This window comes from Panthera pardus, unplaced genomic scaffold, assembly GCF_024362965.1.
Source record: "Panthera pardus isolate Hobbes unplaced genomic scaffold, ASM2436296v1 HiC_scaffold_21, whole genome shotgun sequence".
Lineage (NCBI taxonomy): Eukaryota > Metazoa > Chordata > Mammalia > Carnivora > Felidae > Panthera > Panthera pardus.
The window spans coordinates 3,437,618-3,451,844 of record NW_026526777.1 but is presented as its reverse complement, the minus strand read 5'-3'; the positions used below and the strand labels follow the sequence as shown (position 1 = coordinate 3,451,844).

Sequence of the window (14,227 nt, the reverse complement as noted above, 5' to 3'; positions counted from 1 at the left end):
CCCGCAGCCCTGGGCCTCCCACTCACCGCTCGTTTTCACCCCAGCCGATCTGACTCTGACGTCTGGTTTCTTGTCTCCTTGGCCCCCGGGGGCCAGTTCCCTTTCTGCTTCCTACCTCGGAAGACCCCCACCCCCATGTGGTTCTGAAGGGCCGTTTCACCTCCACACGCAGGTCCTTCCACGGCATTAAATAAGGGGGAAATGGTGGACAACTCCTCCGGCTCGCCTGGATCTAGAAGGATGCTTTGGGTTTAGCCACCCCGCTGGACCTTGCCCTGCCTCCCTGCCCTGCAATTCTGTCACTGCTCCCGGCGTCCTCAGTGGTTCCTGTGGCTCATCTCACCCCCCTTGTCTGGACCCTCTCACCCACATTCTCATTTCTGGGGTGCTGTATATATTGACAGTCATTTACAACAAGGCAAAGCATTGAAAACCCCACCCGGGCTGTAGTGCCACAAACCCAAATCCCAGAATCAAGTATGATAAATACTGCCGTTTAAGAATCCAAACAAATTCGTCTTATGTCACAGCCATTTTTCACAGGTAAAGATGACACTTTCTACTGGCATATGACCTTCTTTTCGGTGGCACTCAGGCTTTGGAGTTTAGAGTAACAAATCTTCTGCGTGGAAACCAACCTGACAAGAAGTTATATTTAAAAAAAATTATTTAGTTAAAAAAATAGAGTAACAAAGCTTCTGCATGGAAACCAACTTGACAAGAAGTTATATTTAAAAAAAATTATTTAGTTAAAAAAATAGAGTAACAAAGCTTCTGCATGGAAACCAACTTGACAAGAAGTTATATTTAAAAAAACTTATTTAGTTAAAAAAATAGAGTAACAAAGCTTCTGCATGGAAACCAACTTGACAAGAAGTTATATTTAAAAAAACTTATTTAGTTAAAAAAATAGAGTAACAAAGCTTCTGCATGGAAACCAACTTGACAAGAAATTATATTTAAAAAAATTATTTAGCGAAAAAAAATAGAGTAACAAATCTTCTTGAGCCCAGGAGAAACTGGGGAGTCTCCTGTGTGTAGCTTCAGTCTCAGAGACAGATTTTTGTAAGAGGGTCCCAGGCCAGAGAGCGTCCTTCTCCTCTCGCAGCATCTCACAGCCTCACTCTACCTTTCGGCATTTCCGACAGCAAATAAACGATTGCTAGGTGAGCAAGGAGCTTGTCACTTTTCACCAAAAGTTCCAAGATATGGGTCCTGAGTTGTCATCCCCTGTCTTCTCTACGAATGCCCTCGGCACATCGCAACAGTACATTGAGCATCCACGGAGGGAAATATATGGGCGCTAGTCAACATGTTGCCCGTTATGATAATTCTTGGATTTCCTCCAATCAGGAAAGCGTGACCCACTGGCATAGGTCCACGTATCATCTAGCAGAAACGGGGTGGTAGAAGATTCCAAGCACGAGGGGCTTTCGCTCACCGATCTTACGGCTGCCGATAAGCAAATCCAAGATGAGGACTGTCACCATCTCTACGCCTGGAAATCAGTGGCTCCCGCCACGAAGAGTGGCCTTTATCTGAGCCTGACCGCAAAGTCCGAATTGTGAAGTATGTAAGTCACCGTTTGGGTGACAGCCAGACGACAGCAGAGACTGGACACCTCCCGCCATTAACATGGTTGTTTTTTTATTTCTTCGTGAGCCTTGAGTTTGAGGGAGAACACCCAAGACTCCATCTGCGGGATGTGGTGTTGACTCGCTGACCAGCCCAAATGGTAAGAACTTAGTAGGTGCGTGAGCGCAGTGAGTAGATTAATTCTCCCACACAACAAACATCCCACTGACAGCGATGTGGCAGCACCGAGAGCCGGTGGAGTTGGCCTCGGAGGGGACCCTGGCCGAGCAGTGTGGGCCGATTGGGATGCTGGCCCATGGCGTCCTGCCTGGAGTCAAAGAGATACTGGGAACGGCAGCCTCCGTTTCCGGGTCAGACACCTGACAGGTGCTCTCGTGCCCTCTCGTCCACCGTCACGGTCGCCGCCACCCCTGCTCGGATGCAAACCCCACCGAAGGCGCTACCGTACCCGCTGGGACGGGAGGTTGGCAGCCGTGAGGCAGTAAAGAGGAGAGAGAGCAGGATTAACCTGGTAAAGAGGAGAGAGAGCAGGATTAACGGGTGAAAACGTCCCTGATTCCTCCAAGATCCCAACAACAAGAAATACAACAAAGATCCTCAAGTTCCACCCCAAAAGCAAAGAGCACAAACACCTCGGCGGCAAACGTGAGATGTCCGCAGACCCGGGGCCAGTCGGGGCCCCTCCACCTAAATGCAGGCGGCGGCCCAGCGAGCTGGCCTCCAGCAGCCTCCTGAGGCCCAGCGCCACCCGCGTCCCGCAGCCCGAGCCGAGGTCACGGTACCTGCGGGCCCGAAGCCGGGCAGAGGAAGCAGGCAAGTGAGCGGCCCGTAGCTGTATTGCTTTCTTTCAAACTTTGCGATTTTAACCAAGGCATAAAAGTTAGCAACAGATCCGAAAACGGCAGGCGTCCTGCCCTACTCGTTCATTTATCCGGCGAGTATTCAGGGGGCACCTGCCGTTCGCACCTTTTTCAGCTCTGCGGTACCTGTTTAGCATCCAGACTCTCGTCCCCCAGCCCACCTTATCCCAAACTTGGAAGTGAGTTCACAGACTTCCTTTTAGCTCAGGAACCTTGGCTGGCTGAACTTTGCCCAGAACACACAGGTTCTTAAGGGCCACAAAGAACCTCAAATTTGAGCTGGAAGGGGCAATTTCCAGTGAAATGTACCTGCCTCCCCAGTACTGGGACACAGAGAGGTTGAAACTTCTTTTTTTTTTTTTTAGCATTTTAATTTTTTTTTATTGTTTAGTTTTGAGAGAGAGAGAGAGAGAGCGATCAGGTAGGGACAGAGAGGGAGGGAGACACAGAATCTGAAGCAGGCTCCAGGCTCCAAGCTTTCAGCACAGAGCCCGACGAGAGGGGCTCGAACCCACGAGCCGTGAGATCATGACCTGAGCCGAAGTTGGACGCTTAACTGACTGAGCCACCCACGTGTCCCTCTTGAGAGATTTAAACTTCTGAGACAGACTGATTGGAAAACCCGCTGCATTTTTGACTTAATTGGTCTTTGAATCCAAACTGTATGTTTTGGGGTTTCAATTTTTTTTTTTTTTACACACCTTTGTTCCTGTAGGTTTACTTTGCTTTTTGCTGTTGTCTATCCTTTATGAGTGCATATGTTGGGGTCCGTACAATCCTTCTATCTATAGAGCAGACGGAGGTCCCAGTAGGTCTGGATTTCAAATTCTAGTGTCAAATTCTAATTTACTGTTTTCCCACATCTACTGTTGAAAAGGAAACATCTATTATTCTATTTGTTACTACCTTGTAGGCTTTTTTTTTTTTCTCCAAAGATTTTCCATCTTTCCTTCCATTCTTTTCCAATGGAACATCTCATACTTAGACTCCAAAATTTCGGATTATCTAATTGCGTATCTGTTTTGCTGTGGAGGTGAAACACAATATAAAACAGCCAGCTCAATGGAATTTAGTACATTACAATGTTGTGCAACCACCAGCTCGAACAACTTGCCCAAAATTTATATTATCCAAGGGACTATCCCATAGCCATTATGCGGTCACCTACCCCCACCCTTCCCCCAGGCCAATCCCCTATTAGCTCATAATCCTCTTTCGGTCTCTGTGGACTTACTGTTGTATTTCATATGAACAGAATTACGCAACCTGGTTTCTTTTCCCCCAAACATCATGTTTTTGAGGCACATCCACGCTGTGTTATTTTTCATTCCTTTTTATGGCTGAATGATGTTCCATTCTGTGTATCTGCCACATTTTGTGCAGCCATTTACTCACCGATGGGTATTTGGGCTGTTTCTTCCTATTCACTCTTCATTATTGCGAATAGTGCTGCCATGAACTTTTACGTACATTTATCTGAACATCTGTCTTTAGGTTTTATGGGGATATACCTAGAAGTGGAAGGTCTGCGTCATATGGTTAATTCTACACTTAGCTTTTTAGGGAAATGCCAAACCATTTTCCACAGAGGCAGTGCCACTTTGCATTCCCACCGGCGATATGAGAGGGCTGAAATTTTACATAGATAGATACTCTACTAGAAGTAAAAACTAATGCATTTTTATTTTTAGTGTTCTTTAAAAATTTTTTAAGTGTTTATTTTAGAGAGAGAGAGAGGGAGGGAGGGAGCACAAGTGGGGGAGGGACAGAGAGAGAGGGAGACCCAGAATCCGAAGCAGGCTCCAAGCTCCGAGCCACCAGCACAGAGCCCGATGCGGGGCTCGAACCCACAAACCGTGAGATCGTGACTTGAGCCGAAGTCGGACGCTTGATGGACTGAGCCACCCAGGTGCCCCTGATTGTCAAATTTTATGTGACTTATTATCTCTAATCGCAAAGTGAGCTGGTCAGCACCCACAAAGAGCTCTCATGCCTTTGACATCTTCCGCCTTCTTTTTTGTTTGTTTGCTTTTGCTTCGTTTCTTTAGAATTTCTCAATCCTTCCAGGTTGTAATCTCCTAAAATTTTAATAACAATGTTTCCAAATGCCGCACTTAAACTTTACATTTTAACCGTCCCTTCATACCATTATCTGTGGAACACAGCATCACCTGTCCCCAGCACCCCCACCCCTGGCCCTGAGGACGACTGTCCCTGCGAGGGGGCCGTGGGGCTGGACCGCCGCTCTCCCCATAAGCCGCTCACAGGGAGCACCCCTCACGTTCCCTGCTCCCGGCCTTCCTGCAAGAACACGCTTGACCAGCTGCCGCTCTCGCTCATAATCTTGAAAAATAATCTTGTTTGTGACTTCAGAGCCTGGATTCCTGTCAGCCACTAAAGCTTGAAGGGAGGGGTAGTTGGTGTTTCTCTCTTTCCCCAAGTGACTTTAACTGTCATTTTAACCCAGGGGATTAATAAAAGTCCTTCCAGCATTCCGTTCTAGGACCTTCGCCTTTCGCTGAAAGGGGGGCCTCCGCACACAGACTATATTTTTGCAAAGACCCTGGTTTGAGCCACTCCTTGCCTGATGGCAGTTGGGGACAGCAGCACATGCCTTATTTTTTTGAAGACATACCATTTGTGACACTCGCTTCCTGGCCTCTCCCCTACCATCTGCCCCCTCTGTGTCTGCCGTAACCCTCACGGTTCAGACCAAAATGTCTGTTCTGGGAGCCAATCACATGGCTACACGGGGGCCTCTTAAAATCGTCCTGTGGGCTCCGAGCCCCCGGGTATAAAGGACGCTGACAGTGACGTTCTTACAGCCTCCCCTCTGGATAACAACACAAACTTTGCTGGTTATTCTCTCCCCTCTTGGTTCAGAAGGAAGAGGCAAAGAGGAGGCCCGAGAAGTTCGGCTTCGCTCACCGCATGCTCTGATTCTACGGGAGGTAGGGGGGCTCAGCCTGGAGGTGACAATGGAGCAGGGGCTGCCCTGACTTCACGCCCAGCTGTGCAGTTTGCCAGAACGGCTACTTGTAACGAATGATCTCCGCTAGGCCAACGGAAAGCTGTTTTCTGGTTGGCCATTTTCTTATGTCTAGACATTAAAAGATTGATACGTGAAAAAAAAAAAAAAAGAATACCATAATGAGTTCACATTTGTATAAATTTCATTTCAATTCCAGAACCACAGAGTTTTATTCCTTTAACTCACAGCAACTTCTCCCATGAGGAAAAACTGGCCGCCGTTGAACCAACACAAATACGTCCTCACCCACCCCACTCTACACTACATCCCATTAGACCACACACGCAAGATGGTCTTAGGACAATACCAACACCATCATGAACAATATGATTACTGGAAAAAGGTAAGAATTGTTTTCTGACCCTGGGGTAGATCCCCTGTAGATAAGTAAACTGTTATGCTTTAAAAAAATTTTTTTTAAATGTTTATTTATTTTTGAGAGAGACAGAGACAGAATGTGAGTGGGTTAGGGGCAGAGAGAGGGAGACACAGAAGCAGAAGCAGGCTCCAGGCTCTGGGCTGTCAGCACAGAGCCCGACGCGGGGCTCGAACTCACGAGCTGTGAGATCATGACCTGAGCCGAAGTCGGACGCTCAACCGACTGAGCCACCCAGGTGCCCCAAGTAAACTGTTATGCTTTAAAGGAGCTTGAAATGGTTCTAGACTTACGGCTTGTCACCATCTTGACAAGTGGTTATGAGTAGTGTTGCATTTTGCTTTCAATGGTTAGGAATGGAAACTCTTGCTTGTTTGATTTATAATATTACACAGGGAGCAAGGTGTCCAGAGTGGCTGGGTAAGGGGCTCAGCACGTTCTTTCCCTAACTATCGGTGATAACAAGGGACATGATTTTCTAAATAAGCAATTTCAGAATTCTGGAAAATGACTGAAGGTATACAACAGATTGAGAAGTACTTACTCCAGAGCTACCTTACCCTCAGCAAGAACAACAGAGTGACTGACGCCAGGCTGCTCCCATCCCTCCCCTGGCTTGGTGATTCTGGAAGCTGAGGACCTACGGTTTTGCTGTCACTGGAAGGGTGTACCCAACCTGGAGCTCTGCAGAGAGGCCTCATGCCCAGGGAGGTTGTAGGAAATAATAACAATGGGTGGCAAAAATCAAAGGTCAACATGACTGCTGCCTAGGGCTGCAATACCCATTAAGGCAAAGAATAGAGCGGCCAAAATTTAACAGATATCAGGGAAATGAGTCAGCCATGGTGGGGCCTGATGAGCTGCCATGTATTCCTAGAAGTGTGGAACGTTGCACACCTACTAAGGAGAGAGCAAAGCGGGCCACAGTTCTCCGCTTATCCCTGGCCAGACACGAAGCTTTGCACAGAAAAAGTAGAGGCCAGGGCAGATTTGCAAGCTGCTTGAATGGTAAATGTGTGTGTGCTCCAATCCATATGTGTCCCCTCGACAAAAGATGTAACCCTTACCAGTGCTGCTAACACACAAATTTCAACCAAAAGAATTTGAAGATGTAATCGGCTTTATGAAACGATTCATGAATCGCGCAGCATCCCATCTAGGAAGTCGAGATGGGAGTGACTTCCAGGGAGGCAGGAAGTAGGAAGAAGGAGAAGAGGGGAGGGAGGGAAGGAAGGAAAAGAGATCTTCTTGCGGTGACCACTTTGCAGTGTAGACAAAGACCCAAGGATTACATTTTATGCCTGAAACTAATATAACACCAGTTGTCAGCTCGATAAAAAAGCAAAGTGAGGAGGGCAGCCAGAATCCACAGAACTAGCCCAGGCAGGTAATGAAATAAACAAAACCACAAAGAGCCTCGAATAACCATCAAAGAGTGGATGAATAAAAAAAAAGATAGTATATTCATACCAGAGATCTACTGAGTAATAACAAGAAATATGGAATGACTTACAACCATATACTAGGTGGAAAAAAAAAAGCCCAGATACAAAGAGTACATATAAGTGATTCCATTTTTTCCTTTTTTTAATTTTTCTTTTTTCTTTTTTAATTTATTTTTGAGAGAGAGAGAGCTAGAGAGGAAGTAGGAGAGAGAGAGGGAGGGAGATAGAATCCCAAGCAGGCTCCACACTGTCAGCATGGAGCCCGATGCTGGGGCTCGAACTCACAAACCGTGAAATCATTACCTGAGCCAAAGTCAAGACTGAGCCATCCAGGTGCCCCTTTTCCTCTTTGTTTTAAGTTAAATTTAATTTACTTAATATACAGTGTCATCTTGGCTTCAGGAGTAGAACCCAGTGATTCATCTCGTACATAGGACACCCGGTGCTCATCCCCTAAAGTGCCCTCCTTAATGCCCATCACCCATTTAGCCCATTCCCCCCACCCACCACCCTACAAACCCTCAGTTTGTCCTCTGTATTTAAGAGTCTCTTATGGTTTATATAAGTGATTTTATTTTAATAAAATTACAGAAAAGACAAATCAAAGCTTAGCCATATCAGTAAGCATACCAGTATTTGCAAGGATTCCTGGTTGGCGGTAGGTTTAGCTGCCAGTGGGTATGGGGGTAACTGGGGTAATGGGATGTGCTGTATCTTGACGGTGGTCTTGCTTACATAAGTGTATATGTATGCCAAAACGAATAGAATTGTATACTTAAGATAGATGCATTTTATGGTATGTAAATTACACATTCATAAAGTTGATTCAAAATTTCTAAAATGAAACCAAAAAAATGTACCGAGTACAAAGGGCATCGACAGACTGAAGAAGGTGGGCATTGCATCTCTAGTCAAGTGGATACGGTCCCCACTGTTTCTTCCTCGACCAGTTCACGAGTGTGCCTGTCCCGTGTTTCACGGTTTGACAAGTGTTACTTGAATTAGTGAATGAGTCTTGAAGAAAACAAAGTCCAGACAAAGGTATCTGAGAGAGCGCCACCCTTGGGGGGGTTTGTCTTCCATATACATCCTGTGCCTTGATCCCACCCCAATCCTGGGGACCGGCTCTCTTGTTCCGTTTTGTTAACCATCCACGACACGTCTGCCCCACCGCACACGTGGCCTGCTCACTCTTTCTCTTTTCGTGTTTGGAATAAGTTGGAAAGAGTAGCATCGTTGTATTTGGGGGGCGGGGGGAAAGCTTGGCAAGGAGCAACGCTGCATTTTTCCTTAACAGTTTAGTGAAAAAATGAGGGCCCTAAAGGGATATGAGATTTGGGGGCCACTTAGGAAACATTTAAAGAAAAAGGGAAACACCAATCCTTCAAAACCTATAACCATGTCAGGAGTAAACATATGAGGAGAGACTGTCAATAGAACAGTGAGTCCAGCTTGGATATGGTTTGTTTGGGTTTGATTTTCACTGACCACGTTTTAGCCGCAGAAAACACATCTTCATCATGATCACCGTCCTAGAGGAGTTTGCATATTGGAAGGGGAAGAACGACCTAGGGAGCTGCTGTGCAGGGAGAAATGAGATGCACACGGAACGGAGTTGAAGGGCTTCCCACCAATGGGTCAAGGAAGACTCTGGAGGCTGTGAACCACAATGGGCTTTGAAAGTTGAGGACTATGGAACGAATGGAGATTATAAGGGAGGCATTCCATAGAGGGTTACACAACTAGACTGGTTTGTGTGAACTGATGATCGTAAAGCAGAAACAGGAAAAACAAATTCAACGGAGGGTGGAAAGAAGGGTATCACTCTGACGTCCTAGGCTCCCGGGCCATTGGGGAAGGCGTGGCGAGGAAGCTCACGGGATGTCTTGATAGGAGCTGTGGAAGACAGATGGCAGCCTCTGGGTGCATTGGAGGAGCGAGGAGTCAGGAGACAGAAGCTAAGACGGGTAAAGCCGGAATGTGAAAGAAGAAACTGGGAAGAGAGGAGGAAACCTGGAGAACTCACCAGCGCTTCTTAAACCACAATGCAGTGACTGTCAGAAGAATGAGGGGCACTATCGCAGCCAACAGTATCAAGTACATGGAAAGGTGGTGTCCTGTGGGTATTAGAGAGACACAACAGACGTCATTTTTGACCCACTGCCGGTTCGACTCTGTCCACTGATTCCCCATCTCAACAGGTGCATCGGATATGAATGCCGTCTTCAAACAACCTTGTCACTCTGTTCTCACACCTGCCCGGAGGAGGGTGCCTCATCTCTTCCCCAAGCCTCTGGCGTCCGAGCCCCCCTTGTGCTCCATCCTTACTTTCCTGAAATCACTTGTATTCATTCTTTCCTGATACCGCACTCCCCTCGTTCTGGCGCCGTGAAACTTTCCTCTGCCCAACCCTCCAGGCTCAAGAGCCACCTTCTCACACCTACAGGCTCTACCTTACTCACCCCAGTGGAGGACCATGTCCCGGCCTCCTAGACTGCTGTGTCTCACCCGGCAAGACAGGCCCGCTGCCTCTTGTGCTACCACGTCCAGGGTCACCCGAAGATACCACGTCCCGTCAGCGTGGGGCAGGACGTCGCCTCGCCGGGTGCCCGGCTGCTCCTGCTCACCCCGCATCCACGTCACCCACACTGGCTTTGGGTAGAAGCCGGACACGTGGCACACCAGCAGCAGACGGCCAGGACCGGGACTGGGGCCACTGGACAGCCAGGCCACTGGCCTCACTGCAGAGGGCATGAAAGGTATTCAGACGGAGATTCTAACACACAGCTCAAGGGGGTAACCGCATCAGTATGTACATATTATCCTGCTCTAGGAAACTTGTACCCAGAAAATCCTAACCTCCTTGAACTCGTCCTTGTCTTAACTTTGAAAGGGATGGTGGGAAGGGGCATGTATAGAAAAATCTTAGAGGCAGGGGCCGTCCAAACCTTGCTTCTGGAGATCCACCTTCCCTGCATCGAAGAGACCCAAGGCAAATCGGGGACAGGTGTTTGTGGTGAGGCTGTGCACCGTTTCCCTGATGGCTTCATACTGGTTCATGAGGTCACAGGCGCTCTGGGCTCTGCTATCACTCTCTAGAGATGGCACCCAGGACATGTTTTGGAAGCTCAGGAAATCTGATCCTTGATAAGCTGCCTGTAAGAAGCCTTTTGCAATGTCACTAGAATGTAGCTCACAGCCAGCTGCCACCTGTATTTCCATGGGATCTGGGAAGAAGGAGGAAGGAGAAAGACAGATTTGTGGGTGGGAAAATGAGACAAATGATATAAGGGCTTGACTGAAAAGTGGAGCCGGAAGGTTTTGTAGAGGTGTGGGCGTAAGCCAAAGATGTGTTTGATCAGGAAGAAGGAAGAGAATTCGGGGGATGGGGAAGGGGCCATAGGGATACATGCCAAGAATTAAGAATTTGATTTGAAGAAGTCAGGGAAATGATAGTAAAGTGGAGGTCAGAGTCCACGTGAAGGGTCTCCTGCAAGTAGAGGGCACATGACATGGGTCGTAATGGTTGCTGGGCTGTAGCATAAACCTTGGAAGCGTCTGAATGGAGGAAGAGATCACAGTTTAAGGGAGTCAGGCACAGAGGGGCACGACTATGTGTCTCTGTGTTTTAGGCCGCAGAACGGAGACCACTGAGGAAAGCTAAAAATGAGCAAGAAAAAAGGAGTCAGAAGAAGAAAGAGTCTAGGAAGTCTTGAGGAGCCCAAATCTGGAAGGACCCCCGAGTTGATTCATGAAGATGTTTATCCTGGGACAGGAACAACAGGCAATGGTCCCGAAGGGTGTGCGCATGCTTCCTGGAAATCGAAGCACCTTCTGAGGGAACTTACATGTTAAGTGCAATTGATCGGCATACTCTTCAGTCTCCCGAGTTAATCCGATGAAGTAGACGCGGAACAGAAGCTCCAGGTCGATCAATTCCTCGTTGCTGAAGTTGCCTTTAGACCACGAGCGCAGGAAAATTATCGTTTCGGACTTGCTGTCCCAGCCGTGAGTCTGCATGTCACCCAGCCAGCCTGAGCCCTGATGCTGTGCCCAGGATTGGTTGGCAAAGGAGAAGATATGGGCGACATGGAACGAGAGGGGTTCCTGGGCTGCTGTGGGTAGTAGAGCACCAGGTTGTTTGAGAGAAAAAAAGAAGCAAGCAGGAAAGAGAAGTTGGGAAGTGAAGCAGTTATGAAGGAGGAGAGGAGAGACAGAGAGGGCAGGGGGAGAGGGAGAGGAGGAGCGAGAGGAGGGGGTAGAAGGAGGGAGAAAGAGGGAAAGAAGGAGAGGGAAAGAGGGAGGGAAGGGGAGAGAGGGGCAAGCCACAACGAGGTTAGTGATGACATTTCCCTGACTCGGGGCCCCATGCTCGCCACCTGTCAAGGAGCGGACCTAACCCGGGCCGGGACCTCTCAGGGTGCGGACGCTCCAGCCACCTGAGAATCCCGATCGTCTTGGGAGAGGCCGCCGGGCTCTGCCCGGAGCTGGGGACCGGGCGGGCGGCAGAGGCTCTTACCTCGTGCACCGTGACCTCCCAGGAGAAGGGCAGCCAGCAGGGTGACCTGTAGAGACACCATGTCACCTGCAGAGGTTTCCCCACTCCCCTCTGTTTTCAGCCAACCTGCCTGGCACTGTCTCTGCTCTGACTTCCTTCTTCCACCGACAAGCCGTCCTCCCCCCCAACCGCTGATTGAAATAAAAAAGCTCTGCTGCTCCCTCTCCAGCCTCCAGCCTCCTACGTGGGCTCTCATTTCCCCTCCAGCTCCCACCAAGACTGTCCCCCTGCCTGGCTTCCAGCTCCTCTCCTTGTCTCCACCCCCCACCACGCCCGCTTCCCTCTGCCAGGATCCTGTAGGGAGTTGTGTGTGACACCGGAGAGTCACCGCACCTCCCTGGGACTCACGTCTCATCGCTACAGCAAAACACAGAAACCGCACCATTTGGCTGCGTCCTGCTTGTTCTAACAGATCAGGGGTCCAGCTCTGCCTCTGTCCCATCCAGCCCCCTCTCTGGATGGTCCATCCCTCTCCTCCCCTTTCCAGAATCTTCAGAGTCTGCTCTTTCCCGCCTCACCCCGTATCCCCCCACCTTTCTCCTCCCCTGATTCTCGCAGGCACCTTTGTAAGTTGCAGGATTTGTGTTCTCAGGTCTGCGCCAGCTCCCCAGGCACCTTGATAAGCCATCGCCGGCTCCCCCTTCCCCCGAGAGAGGAAAGTGCAGCCACCCCAGAGTGCACAGGACCATGAAAAGTGTGAAGAATTTGCCCGCCTATTGAATCTAACTCATACATCCATTCACCAAAAAGTCACTCAACACATGCTTAGTTCCAAGCATCTTAACGGAGTCGTGAACGGATAGAGCCTGACAATGCGTTCAGCCAATGCAGAAGTGTATTTTCAGCCAAGAATTGAATTCGGGGACACTTTTGTCAGCATTGATAACAAGGCTGGAAATCACACTCGGTGAGCTCTTTCTTTCTTTCTTTTTAAAGTTTATTTGTTTTGAGAGAAACAGAGACAGCGTGAGTGGGGGGAGAGGCAGAGAGAGAGAGGAAGAGAGAGAGAATCCCAAGCAGGCTCCCCACTGTCAGCACAGAGCCTGACTTGGGGGCTCGAACCCACGAGGCCATGAGATCATGACCTGAGCTGAAACCAAGAGCCAGACGCCTAACCGACTGAGCCACGCAAGAGCCCCTCAGTGAGCTCTTTCTATTACGGCCACAGATACGTGGCGATTTCCACATGTCACAAACTTCCAAGAGCCACCTTCCACAATTTCAGCCCCAGCCAGATCTCACTCACATCCCAGATCCTGTCATCGCCCAAATCTTCTTATTAATGGCAAACTCTGATTTTAGGAGGCCACAGTCCACACAATGCTGTGTGGTTATTACATTTTTTCCCACGGGCTCGTAGGAAAACTACAGCTCCCTGCTTCCTCGCCTTGGGGCTGGGGCCGCTGAGCTCTGGGCATGGAATGTGTTGTGCTTCAGACGTGGCCTCTGACCACCTTCCCTGCAGGATTCTGAGAACCGCTGCCTCCAATAGGAGTTTCCGAGGCAGAGACCACGGGCCATTGGCTGGCATCAGAAATCAACCGTGTTGTACTTGGTCTCTAAGATTCTCAAGTTCACTTATTTTTTTTAAGTTTATTTTTTTTTTAATTTTTTTTAATGTTTATTTATTTTTGAGACAGAGAGAGACAGAGCATGAACAGGGGAGGGTCAGAGAGAGAGGGAGACACAGAATCTGAAACAGGCTCCAGGCTCTGAGTTGTCAGCACAGAGCCCGACGCGGGGCTCGAACTCACGGACCGCGAGATCATGACCTGAGCCAAAGTCGGCTGCTTAACCGACTGAGCCACCCAGGCGCCCCTAGTTTATTTCTTTGAGAGGGAGAGAGAGACAGATGGCAGGCAGGGCAGAGAAAGAGGGAGAGAGACAGGATCCCAAGCAGGCTCCGCACTGTCAGCGCAGAGCTGGATACGGGGCTTGAACTCACGAGCTGTGAGATCATGACCTGAGCAGAAGCCCAGAGTCGGACGCTTAACCCGCTAAGCCACCCAGGCGCCCCTCTCACGTTTACTTATCACTGGGACCCAACCTGGCCACAGCGGTTAGTATAATAGAACCTGTAACCCTGTAACTTGCCCCCCTCCCGAACTCAGAACAAAGTGAGGTAAAGACACAGAGCGTAAGATCTATCGATCAAATCGTCCACATCACTTCTGATGAAGCTTCTAGAGAACTTCCCTTACGCGTGTAATCCAAGTACTCTTGGTGGCCTTGACCTCCAAATGAAGTGGTCTTACTGTTATAAACTGAGTACTTGTGTCCCCTCCCCCACCAAATTCATACGTGGGAGACCTACCCTCCCCCTCACCCCCTGCAGGGTGGTTCTATTAGAAGATAGGGCCT

General features: G+C 49.0%; 1 protein-coding gene across 2 annotated transcripts; it reads right to left on the bottom strand.

Annotated features, from left to right (window-relative positions):
• Nucleotides 1-7,858: 7,858 nt before the first annotated feature.
• LOC109257281 (T-cell surface glycoprotein CD1c-like) lies at nt 7,859-12,074 on the bottom strand. 2 transcript variants are annotated; one of them, XM_019433296.2, is made up of 6 exons: nt 11,828-12,074; nt 11,157-11,423; nt 10,257-10,535; nt 9,771-10,049; nt 9,335-9,425; nt 7,859-9,204 (listed from the first exon to the last, which is right to left on the bottom strand). In XM_019433296.2, exons 1-6 carry the CDS (start codon nt 12,060-12,062, stop codon nt 9,183-9,185), a joined length of 1,173 nt encoding a protein of 390 aa, XP_019288841.1. In that variant the 5' UTR covers nt 12,063-12,074; the 3' UTR covers nt 7,859-9,182. The 2 variants fall into 2 exon arrangements, with proteins under 2 accessions (XP_019288841.1, XP_019288842.1); XM_019433297.2 differs by having other exon boundaries at nt 11,157-11,420.
• Between the last annotated feature and the right edge of the window lie 2,153 nt (nt 12,075-14,227).

Coding starts and splice junctions, on each gene's coding strand:
- LOC109257281 (XM_019433296.2), bottom strand. CDS start 12,062: ATGAGAGCCCACGTAGGAGGCTGGAGGCTGGAGAGGGAGCAGCAGAGC. Junction 11,424..11,827: donor GGGAGGTCACGGTGCACGAG/GTAAGAGCCTCT, acceptor TACTACCCACAG/CAGCCCAGGAACCCCTCTCG. Junction 9,205..9,334: donor TTGTGGTTTAAGAAGCGCTG/GTGAGTTCTCCA, acceptor TGTCTTCCACAG/CTCCTATCAAGACATCCCGT.